The 12,859-nt window shown below is 41.2% G+C and overlaps 1 protein-coding gene across 2 annotated transcripts in view; it reads left to right on the top strand.

Moving 5' to 3' along the window:
* LOC109419243 (zinc finger protein 395) overlaps positions 1-10,205 on the top strand; it is a 263,320-nt gene extending 253,115 nt beyond the window's left edge. For both annotated transcript variants that reach the window (XM_029867709.2, XM_029867717.2), the window contains 2 exons: positions 811-1,375; positions 1,445-10,205. In XM_029867709.2, coding sequence (XP_029723569.2) covers positions 811-1,375; positions 1,445-1,852 — 973 coding nt within the window. In that variant the 3' untranslated portion in view covers positions 1,853-10,205. The remainder of the gene's footprint in view (positions 1-810; positions 1,376-1,444) is intronic.
* The last annotated feature ends 2,654 nt before the right edge of the window (positions 10,206-12,859 follow it).

The raw sequence follows: 12,859 nt of genomic DNA, 5'->3' as shown, positions 1-12,859 counted from the left end.
GAGAAATCGAGCAAGAACTCCCGAAGTATTTATTAGAATCTCCCAGAAGGATCTCGGGACAATTTTAGGCAGGGATTCTGGGAACAAGAATCTGGAGTAATACTGGAAAAATCTCTGAGAAAAATAGCAGGACGATCACAGCAAAAAGTCCCGGAAACCACTACGAAGAAAAGCTTGCAAATACCACGGAAAGAAATCCATGGCAGAACTTTATGAGAAATATTCACAATAACTTCTGTAGAAATCTCATATGGAACTCTGAATCGTAACGAAATTTTGGGAAAAAGTACAGGATAAATTCTAAAAATCTCTGGGAGAAACTCCGAAGGAAACCTAAGGGAATCTTCAAGTGAAATTCTTCGAGGAACTTTAAGAAATTCCTCAGAAGAAATTCTAGACGAAAGCTCAAACTCGTAGACTTTTGTCTATACAAAATTTTAAAAATTTATATGGAGCGTAGACTTTGGCCACACTCCTCCTCCCCACAGTCTACGTGGTTTATGAACGGCCTCATATAGATGTCCTCTTACACAGAGTTGATTATCAGATCCTTTTCTGCAGAGCTAGAACTATTGGCCATATGGCCGTTTGGCTTGAGGTCACTTGGCATAAAGACATTTGACACAACGATCGTTTGGACATAATATAGAAGGGTGCATTTCGATTATGCCAAATGGTCATTATGCCAAATGACTTTATGCCAAATGTCCCGTTCCCATTGATTTCCATGTATTCATGTACATATTATATTCACCCACTTAAGCAGCTTCCGCTAATCTAAACTTCAACCTTCTCTCACTTCCCCAACAGTCCCCGCAAGCCGGACGAGGACAGCGACGAGGAGGATTTCTTCTTCACCGAAATTGAGGATGAAAGTGACAGTGGCCTTAGTGCGCCCCATCCACCATCGCCACCGACTCTGAGCCACCGCGACATGGCTCGACCCCCGCACGAAGATCCGGAGTACCAACGGCAGCTGGTTGGTACCTACCGGCAGGGACTGCTCTCGATGTCCTCCCAGCAACAGCAGTCCGCCCTACAGCAGCATCCCCATCTGCAGCAGCACTACGGTCAGCAGCTTCAGCAACACCAGCAACAGCTCGGAGCCGCCATCAAACCGCCACTGCCAGGGCACCAGGCCGCCCAGCTCCATCTCCACCATCAGCAGCAGCAACAGCAGCACGGTCTGAATAACAACAACAACAGCACGGGCAGCAGCAACAACAATGCCATCAGCCAGCAAGGCCCGGGAAGCAACGGCAGTAGCAGCAGCAGTGGCGGCAGCAGTAACGGCGGCAGCAGCGCGGCCGTCCTCGCACACAGCAACACTTCGCCGCTGATACACCACAACTACACCTGGTCGCAAGTCAGTCCGGTGAGTAAGCTCCGATAGCTCGGAAGGTCGTAATTAGTTCTAACTCGAATGTCTCCATCTGTTCCGCAGACCTCTCCCCAGAAGCACGTCCGTCTGTCGCCCCGCCCGTCCTACCCGTACCCGTCGCCAAACTACTCAAGCCAAATCGCTCAACAACATCACTACCAGCAACAGCAGCAGCTCAGCCAGATCCAGCTGTCGCCCGGCGGCACCAACTACCACGCGCAGTCCGCGCTTCTCGGTGGTGCTGCGTCCGCCACCGGTGCCGGCCAGGTGCAATCGCTGAACGGTGCCGGTCCTTTCGTGACGCCCGGCTCCAGCCCCGGCTCGGCCGGCAGCAACCGGTCGCCCCTATCGCCGAACCGCCGGACGCGGGGCGAGAACAAAAAGTGCCGCAAAGTGTACGGCATGGACCACAAGGAGCAGTGGTGCACCCAGTGCAAGTGGAAGAAAGCCTGCAGCCGCTTCGGGGACTGATCGTCCAAGTCGCGCAGCAAGCCTCCGCCGGCAGCGTCGGCGTCATCCCTTTCACCGCATTCGCAGCCAACGGCGCTAGCAGCGCCTCTTGCGGTTGCGAATGCGAACCACCACCAGCAGCAACAGCAACAACATCAGCAGCAGCAGCAGCAGCACCATCACAGCAGCAACCATCAGCACCGGCTACAGCAATCGCAGCAGCCGGTGGTCTGATGCGAGCGTGGCGGGCGAGCTGCGCGCTAGGCGTTTGAATGGTTTAGTGAGAGCGAGTTAGTGCGCGTGTTGGCGCGTATCATGCGAGTGCGTATACGTTGTGTATGATGTGTTGGTGAGACGAGTGCGCGCGCGTGCTCTGTTGTACATATTATGAGATAAACGTGATATATTTTAGCGAAAAAGGTTCAAGCAAGTGTGCGTGTTTGTATATGGGAATAAAGACAGAAAATGACAGAAAAATGCGAAAAAATTGTGGACATCAATTCGTAAAGAGATAGTTTGTAGGTTCTATTGAGTGTAATAATGTTAGCTATTTATATTCTCAGCCGGCGTAAGTGGAAAAGTCGCAGTCCGATATCCGATAAAATGTACAGAAGCAGAGGCAGGTTTGAAACGGAGCATAATTGCGCAAGAAACGCACTACACACTAAAATATAAACACTGATATCCGGCAAACAATGGCAACGTAGCGGAAAGAGAAGCGTATTTTTGTACCGACAAAACCACAACTACTACTACTATAAGTACTAAAGGCAAAACAATAGTGTGACTCTAAGAAAACCAACCCAAAATCAAATTTCTCCTGCACGTTGTTAGACAGTTTATATTTTCTGTATTTGAGCCCCACGTAATCGTTGGAAACTGATTTTACTCATCGAAACGTGAAAACCAAGTTTACAAAGCTTCAAGTTGCAACTGCATGTGATTTTTTGAAACTGTTACAAATACACACTGTAAAAAATATTTTTCATGGAAAAGTAAATCGTACTAAAACGCATCGCTGTTGTTCGAACTATTCTTTTTTGTTGATTTTTTGAACTATGCCTATTATATGAAACACAAGTGCGCTAAATGTTGTACCGTGCTGAACGGTTTTTTCTCCAGTCTCCCCCTTTCCCTTACACACAGACACAAACTAAGAACGGCAGAACAGAAGTGAACACACACACAAACGTAAATTCAAAACAATCCAACATCTGGCAGTGTTGGCAAACATCCAAGTCGACAGTCGAACGATTCCATTCCACACCATCCGAACCCAAGATCGTGCGCGCTACGGAACCGAACAGCAAAGAACAGAGAAAACCCGAACCAATTGGCTATTGAATGATGATTGTCTATCTCTTTATCGAATTACTTGAAACAAGCGGAAAAATGTTGAAAAATTGAGTGAAAAATATCGTAAAAACAACATCCGTAATTAATAAAAAAAAAAATGCAACAAGACTTTTAAAGGCTGATTTAGTTTTTAATGATACAAAAAAAATACCAACACGCAAAATGATGGAAACATACAACAGCAAATGACAACGTTTTTCCCCCCAAGAGGGTAAACGGCAACATTCCCCCGAGGGGGAATTTTAAACGTAAACAAAGAACTGACCGTCATATCAAAGCGTGCTCTGCTTCGGTGTCGACACATTCTTGACAACTCGTGAAACGCACACACACTCACACCCGCCTTGCGGCACGGAACCACCACGTGCCGCTGTAAAACAACGTAACATCACAATCGAAAAACGACAACAACCAAAAACATCAAAAGCGTCAGGGTGTGCGCGATGGTGCGTGCGCTAAAATGTGAACTTTTTAGTGTGAAGCGAAACAAAATGAAAGATAAATGCGAATAAAACCACTGCCAATAATGTTAAAGATTAAAATGAAGAAAAATACAAAAAAATACTACATTTAACTCTACATTGAAAGCGAAAGCAAAACAACCATTAAAATAAAGTAAACAAAAAACACTTATCGATTAATTAGGCGCAAGAGGAAACCGCGAAGGGAGCGAAGAAAAAATAAGCAAAGCAAATCCAATCGATAGACGTATGTGTAAACCCTAATCTTTGACGTGTTTTCCATGGTAAGCAGTAAAAAAAAGCGTAAGCAAGCAAAAAACGTATTATAAGTAAAAGTAAAAACTCAAGTAGACGACGAAACCTAAACTAAAAGAGAACCGCTCTCGTCGAAGTGACGCTAACATTTGAACACAAGTGGAGACAACCTGGCAATGTAAGTTAAAATTTTACGTAACTTTTAACGGCAAACGGACACACGTTACGTGTGCGCAAGTGTGAACTAAGGGGTTTGTTCGGAATGTTTACATTTTTTTCCGTATAAAAACAATCAAATGTGACAACAAGCAAAAATTGTGATACATTTCAGAAAAACCGAACCCGGTTCGGATCTCCCCCGATTGGTCCCATTGGTCGTGTGCTAGAAATTCCCACATCAGCAAGATTTTGTTTCTCGTTTACGTTTACGGAATTTTCGCCAGCGGAAATTTTTCCGTGTATGTTTTATTTTTGGGTTAAGCAACTGTCTCGAAACTTTTCGGGAGCAACAATCAACCAACCAACCAACCAACCGCCAAGCCAAGCTGCAATGAGTTTTGTTCTGTGATACTGGCAACACTTGTTCTCCCTCCGCCCTGTACTCTCGCTCGGCGCTCTCCTAATGGTGGCTTCAGTGAGGAGTGCGCGGACCTCCGCCGCCGGAACTGTTCCCACACGAAAAGACGGTTCCATAAATACGTGACAAAGGAAAACGAAACGCAAAAAACTGGCGTAAGCGCTTCCTACTCTGTGATAAACGGGTTTTTCTGTTGTTATTGTTCTTTTTAAATTATTACTATTATTTTTTGAGAAATGTTTGCAATTTGAATTTTAAGTGTAGTTTAAGCGGTTGTGTTCTGTTGTTTTGAAACCAATCTAGTCGCCTGGGAAAGATTTTTTTTCGATTTCGCCAGGTCTGGTAGCACTGATTGTTGCCACGTGTACATTTGAATTTCTAAAATTCTGCCAAAATGTGTGAATAAACATGATTTTTTTTACTGGAAATTTCAGGAGATCTGTCAACAGGTCTTCATTGGCTGAGCAGGAAAAATATTCACTATCTTGAAAAGAAATATAAAATATAAAACTGACATCACTGCAGTATGCAGCAGAGGAATTCTGCAGTTCAGTTAAACAGAATTGCAATCGAAAGACTCCTCTCACTGCTTTTTTTCGGGAAAGTTTTTGTAAATTTTAAAATATGAAGAAGATACCAACTTATGTAACTTTGTGAAGTGCTTTGTCAAAATTCTGTATGATTGTGGTAGAGAAAGATCTGAAACGAGATTCCTTCGTACCTTTGGCGAGATTTGCATGAATCTCAAACAAAATTCATCTGCATCTCGGACAAACTTCGCCTGAATTTCAAACGAAGCTATGTCTGAATCTCAAGCAAGGTTTGACTGAATGACAGGCGGAAGTTGTCTAAATTGTCAAACAAAGTCGCCTGAATCTGCAAATGAAAGTTGTCCGAGCTGTCAGGTGAAACTCATCCAAATGGTCAAATGAAAATCGTTTGAATCGGCAAATGCAACTCATCTGAATCGTTGATTAAAATCGTTCAAATCAATGTATGGAAGTCGTTCAAAAGTCATCGAAGATATCAGATAAATTTCGTTTGCATTAGAGATCGAGATTAACCTGAGTACTCGGACAAAATTCAATTAAACATCTAGACAAATTTCGATTCTCCTACCATTCAATACGACAGTGTTGCCATCATATCTTGTCGCTCAGTTTAGCACCTCTAGGAGAACGAAAAGGCACAATGAAAAATCAAATAAAAATGCATTTTCTTCCACACTTTTCCAAGCACCAAGCGTTTCGATGCGATTGAACCGGGCAAACTTTGACAGCACCGTCTGACAGTGGCTGTCACCTGCGGTAAAGAGAAACAAAATGTCCGCGAACGTTACAAAAGATCACGGTTGTCACGCTGCGTAGATTTTTTTCGCCCAACAAACCTTGGTTCAGCTGAATAACAGACTTTTTCAAACAACAAAAGCTAATTGTACGTAAGAACAAAACACTAGAATAAAAATGGCGAAACCCGAACCCAAAACAATGATCTCCCGCGGTAAACCACCTTCAACCGAGCCCGGAATAACCGGCCGCTGTCCCACTTCCACGGGAGCTTCTTCCTAGCTGTGTGTGTATTTTGTGTATTTCCCTCTGAAAGCGGATCCTAACCTCTAAACTGAAACAACCGAAACAAGGACGTATTCCAAAGATTTTCAGTGTCTCTTTATAAACAAAAACAACCAATCGACGTAGGAAAACGCGATATTGAATGTAAACAACTTAAAAAAACATGGCAATAACAATAAAAAATTGCGAATATATGACTGAAGAAACCAAACAGCCATACCCTAGCGGCGAAGAAACATTCATTGTCGAAGCGGGGGAAGGCAAAACAATCGAAGCAATCCGGAGAAGAAATGCCGTCAACTGACAGCAACACCAGCGCGGATCCATCAATTGACAATCGACGAAGCAAAACTTGTATCATTCAGTTGACATTATTCCAAGAAATTAAAGCAAAGCGATCTCTCTCTATCAAAGTGGTGTTGTTTTCGGTTGAAAGGTAAACAAAACAATGTACTATTATTATTATTATTCATTTTTTTCTGACATTTGCAATACACAAACACACATGCAGTTCGATGAATGAGACAAACGAAAATGAGGATTTTTTTTTCGAATTGACAGCAGCAAACGTCAACTATTATAGTGAACCCCGCGGCGAGCGCCTACTGCCAGTCAGTGGCGGCGTGACAGAGTGGGGGTAAATCCGCGAAATAAAAGACTAAATTTTTTGCCTATTTATATGTACAAAAGTATGAAATTATAGAAGATCATATGAACCGTAATTAACCTTTGTGGGTAATATTGTACACGTCGTAAACTTTTGCAGATTTTTTTTTCTCGAAGTAGGGGCATTATTGCTATTTAAAACCAACTGATTATCACAATTGTGTGTGTTTTAAGTCGAGTAATATCCAGTTAAGGCGGCAGACATCATAGAACATCAACTAACGAACCTATATAGGTGTGAGTTTTTATGTAAGCAATGATTTTTCGATATTAAGAAACGACGAAAAAAAGAAAACTTTCCTCCTTCTTGTTACGCTTTGACAGAAAAAAAAACTGCTTGAAACAAATAACTAACCAACAACAATGATACATTGTTCTACGAAGCGAAAACTGATATACACATACACACCCACGCCTCCAAATCAAACAACTTTTCGATATCCCTCCAATACTGAAACACTTTTTTCGAAGCGGAAGCTATCTTAATACGCAAGCATTGTCCAAAACCTAGTTTCGGAATTCGCATCCACACGCACACAAATCCACGATCGAAGCAGGCTCTATCCATTCCCTGCGTGACAACGAGACGGCTGCAAGGCCAACTGCGATGCGAACGCGAAAACAAGCAATTTTCACAACATCGGTGTTGTGTGAGGACGAAGAAAACCAATACGAACTCGTTCCAGCGCTGTATGTGTGCGTGTGAAGCGCGGCAGCGTGGCAAACAATAGCAAACTCTAATCGGCTGTATTGTGTGTTTGGAAAAAAGCGCGTAGCAAAGTGATTCAGAAGAACATACGCGTGTGTTTTAAAATGAACGAATAAATTTTCGATATGTTTTTTTTTTCGATCCGTAGAAATTCGGCTCCCCGTAAGTAACCCCGTAACGTTTTAATACAACTCAAAATTAACATTTAGAGGATAATCATACATATTGTAGTAAGAGGCGTACATATGGCAAATCTAAGAACGATAAGACGATTTTTGCGAGCGTGTGCCTGCTGAGGAATGAACAGTTCTGTTTGCATTCATTCACAAATGAAACGATCGAACATGACTGCCTCATTGTCATTTCTGATCGTTTCATTCGGAAAATGCCGAATAGACAGACGTAAGGTAGTTGTGGTGATCTGAAACAATGGATGGGAAGAGCTAGAAGAGCAGGAACGGAAAAGAACGGACACACAACAGAAAGAGAGGCAATTTCAGTATTTTTTTTTGGTTACCGATGAAGAGGACTTACACGGCACTCTAACACAATACACTCAGAAGAAGCTTTTTCTCCCTCTCCATCACAGTGCTTTGTCTAGATTTTTTTTGTTTTGTTAGTAAATAAACTCATATGGTTCAACAGTTCAGCCAACTAATCAAAATGCTATAGCAATTCACAAGGCAAACATTTCTTATTCAATGTTACGATATCAATTATTAAAAAATCACTACAGCGTCTTTCTCATTATGATAAGTTACGGCAAACGAAGTGAAAAAACGGCGACTAGATGCGTCTGTTTACAGCGGTACCGTTTGTGGTTTTGATTTTTTTTTTCTTATTACGGGAGGTTAGTTTCGAACGTGTGCCGCTGATAGGATCGTGTACTATTTTTACCTTATTTAAAGGCCATTTATACCTAAGATTACACATTATTATTTTTTTTAAACTGGAAAAAGCTTTCGAGCCTTTGCCGTTTATCATCTCTGTTGCATTAGCTAATACAAGAAACAATTTCAACAACCCACGTCTTGTTTATTACATTTTTCCCTAATCTGTAAGCAAAACCAATATATTACGAGTTAAGGTGAGACACAGGAGATGGAAGACGACAGAGTAAGAGGAAATCTTGTACCATTTACACATATAACTATATATGTCCCTAGGAAATAATTATTTTACACATAGACACACAATCTTAGAGTTACAAAAAATATATATTCATATACATTTATTTCTTTTTTGTTAACATTATTTTTATTTATTTATTTTTAGAACGTCGGAAGCTTAATAGTGAAAAGTTTAGCATAATTTTACACACACCCCTCACACAGACACAGTAAAGTAAATAAAGAAAAGCGAAACTAAAGTACACACAACCACACCAACACTTTTAAACGGAAACACAAAACAAACATCACCTGGATGACAGTTGAGCATGTAAATAGAGAAAAGTAACTGGAAGAAAACAGAAATCAAAGCAACCCAAAAGAAATCACTTTCACAATCTAAACAAAAAGCATAACAAAACAAAATCACGAACACCGGCGCCGGCCCAGTGGGGGCAGGCCCCCCATCCAACGGCGCCGCTGACGTCAATGACCGATTAGATTTCACCTCTTTCCAAATTATTTTTCCTCTGAAAATTCCTCACTCGAAAAACACTCACTCAAGTAACACACACACAGACAAATGGCGGACACAGTGGTGTTGCAGAAAGCTTTGATGTTGATGAACGAAAACCGTCGGACTGGCAACCACGGGGCAGTGTTGCGCGCGTTTCGCGATCCAAATTTAGGACAATTCACCCCCTATTCGGCCCAAGCTGTCAAGCGAAACGTGCGCCCCCTCGTGCCGACTGTGTAGCGAAAAATTTACACACGGAAAACAAACCAGAAGGTGTTAAAAATCTATAATAAAGAAAGATGAACAGATGATTGTTGTTATCCGATTTAAGTTTCCAAACTCTGCTGTAGATACGAAAACAAAACAAAAACACGAGAAACCAGGACAAAGAGAAGTTGATCTAAACTAAATATAAATGTGTATATTCTGCAAAGAAAGAAATAAAAGAAACTTGTAAAACACACAAAAACCGAAACAGAACGATATTTTTTTCTCTTCTACATATATAGCTTTTAGTTGGTAGAGTTTAGTTAACCCCCCGTTCCCCCCTCACAAAAACATCTCCTCATTCATCGTGATTACCCCCGTATGCCCCCACATCCCTACGCCTTCATCACTTATTTCTTTTTTGGATGTACATATCGTATAAATTCTTACCTGACTTTCGTTCGTTTCAAAAACACCACCATTCTCTTGTTTTTTTCAACCCATTTTCCAATTCGGTTCTGAGATTGCAATTTCAAACCATTAAGAGATAAGCAAACGAAAACAAACATGTGCGCCACTCAAAAGCAACCCAACCAGAAGCAAACCAAACCAAGCATAGTTGGGCGGCTTGCGAAGAAAATTCGAGAGCGAGAAAAGGATCACCCGGATGGGCGATGAACATGAGTGAAGTAATAATGATTATGAATCAGTAAAACTGGCAACAACAGTAGTAGCAGCAGCAGGCAATAACACGCAGCTTGAATGACGGACGATGATGAATAAGAACTTCACGATAATGAAGATGATAACTGGCGGTGAAGAGAGATGAAGAAGAAACATGATGATTTTGTTCGAAGTCGATTTAAGGACATACAGTTTTTTTTAGTTTTAAGTAATACAATATTATACATATTATAAATATATACACGGTATTAGATAAAAGTAAGTTCTGCGCACACTGGTTGTGATTTCGTCTAAACGGATATCCGAAAATGTCCTTGTGACTGAGTGACAGGAGATCAGGATAGTTGATCCCTTCATGAATACCTAGAATAGACATCAGGGAGGTAACAAGGGGCTTCAGGTGACTTTCAGGGGATTTAACATTTCAGTACTCGCGCCAATTTTTGTAACGCGAGCAGTCGCGCGTTGTACTTTGTACAACACCCATACATTCTGAAATATCTAAGGATCCTGATTGTTTAGAGGTGGACTGTCTTTGGCAAAGTTGTTGTAAATTTCATGGGCTACTTGATGCTGACAAAGTTGATTCGTAATACGTCCACTAGGCGGCGCTAGTGAGCAATATCATGTTATATCTTATATCTCAGGATCCTGATGTCTGAGATTAAAGATGAAAGATGGTGTCTTCGGCAAAGTTGTTTGGTAGGTCAACGGCTTACAGATTATTGGCCGTTTATTTGGAAATTCCACCACTAGGCGGCGCTAGTGAGCAAATAAACTTTATAATCTATGTATCTCGGGATCCTGATTACTTAGAAAGATGGTGTCTTTGACAAAGTTGTTTGGTAGGTCATGGACTTACGGATGATTCGCAGTTTAATTTGAAATTTCACCACTAGGCGGCGCTAGTGAGCAATTTCATGTTATATCTTATATCTCAGGATCCTGATGTCTTAGAAAGATGATGTCTTCGGCAAAGTTGTTTGGTAGGGAAACGGCTTACAGATTATTGGCCGTTTAATTGGAAATTCCACCGCTAGGCGGCGCTATTGAGCAAATAAACTTTATATCCTATGTATCTCGGGAACCTGATAACTTAGAAAGATGGTGTCTTCGACAAAGTTGTTTGGTAGGTCAAGTACTTACGGATGATTCGCAGTTTAACTTGAAACTTCATCACTTGGCGGCGCTAGTGACAACGTAAATATTATATATTATGTATCTCTGGATTCTTATTACTTAGAAAGATAGTGTCTTCGGCAAAGATGTTTGGTATATCAAGGGCTTATAGATAAGTGACAGTTGCGCTAGTGAACACCGTCTTCAGCCAGAGGCTGTACACCGTCTTCAGCCAGAGGCTGTACAGACTGAACAGAACTTAACACTAGACCATGGACACGACATACATTACATGCACTCGTGGATAGCATGGTGCGGTTACACGCTTGGTAACGCTAACCGAACGGCCACGAAGCTCCACTTTACTCAGAAAGATGGTGTCTTCGGCAAAGTTGTTTGGTAGATCAAAGACCAAATGGAGGAAAAGTTACCTCTCGTGCCGACCTTCTAAAAGATCGAAAACTTACAGATAGTTGTCCGTTTGAATCTTAATTTCACCACTAGATGACGCTAGTGAACATAAAAAATGGATATGCAATAGTTCTCAGGATCCTGGTTACTAGAAGAGAGATGGTGGTTTCGGCAAAGTTGTCAAATAGGTTAAGTGCATTTGGTTGATGGGTCGTTGAAATCAATATTTCACCAGTAAGTGGTGCTAATGAGTATGCAAATTTTATATCTTATATATCTCCGAGTCTGATTACCTAGGAAGTTGATATCTTTGGCAAGGTTGGTTGGTAGATGAAGGGTTTTCTGTTGATTGACCATTTGATTCGTGCTTCTGCCACCAGAAGACGCTACAGTAGACGTTCGATAAGTGCAACACGTTTACGTTTCAGTTATCGAATGAAATTCGCTAACTGCAACGACTGACAGCTGTCAAACAGTTGTCAATTGCTGTTGGACGCAGCCAGAATGCACTCAAAAACATCGCAATGCAGCTGTAGTGCATCAGAAAAACATCGCAACTCTGTTGACGTTTTGTTTTTGACAGAGAGCGGTGCGATTGTTGCAAAATTGTTGCACTTAGCGGACTTGCAGTTAAAAAGCATTGCAGTTAAACCGTTTGCACCGAGCGAACGTCTACTGTAGTTATAAATTTGCAAAAGCATGAACGTGTTATTATTCATCTAGAAAAAAATCAACGAGCTGTAAATTTTTATACTTCCGAATGTTTTCAAAATTTGAAAATTACACAACTAGTTGATTATAATTTGTTTAAATTTGCACTTGATTGATTAATTTTACATGAAGTTAAAGCGCTTAGTAAAATATTTAATATCTGACCGTCGTATTTCAATATATTCCATCCTAAGGTTGTCAATGTCACGGGATAAGTACATCCATCTTTTATCCACCAAACAACAATGTCGAAGACATCATCTTTCTAAGTAATCAGGATCTTGACATATATGAGGTACAAAATGGGAATGCTCACTAGTTCCACCTGGATGTGAAATTGCATGTCATATTTGTCTTCATTAATTAGTGTTTCATATACTAAACAACTTTTCAGAAGACACCATCTTTCTAAGTAATCAGGGTCCCTGAGACACATGAGTTATAAAATTTGAATACCCACTAGCGCTACCTAGATGTGGAGTTTCAAATAATAAGGCTTTCCATCAATTAGTGTTCGATCTACTAAACAACTTTGCTGAAGACATCATCTTTCTAAGTAATCAGGATCTCGAGATATATGAGTTATAATATTTGAGTACTCACTTGCGCCACCTGGATGTGGAATTCCACATCATACTTGTCTTCATCAGTTACTAAACAACTTTGCAGAAGACA

This window comes from Aedes albopictus, chromosome 3, assembly GCF_035046485.1.
Source record: "Aedes albopictus strain Foshan chromosome 3, AalbF5, whole genome shotgun sequence".
NCBI classification, from domain to species: domain Eukaryota; kingdom Metazoa; phylum Arthropoda; class Insecta; order Diptera; family Culicidae; genus Aedes; species Aedes albopictus.
The sequence above is the reverse complement of the archived record's forward strand: the minus strand, read 5'-3'. Positions and strand labels throughout refer to the sequence as shown.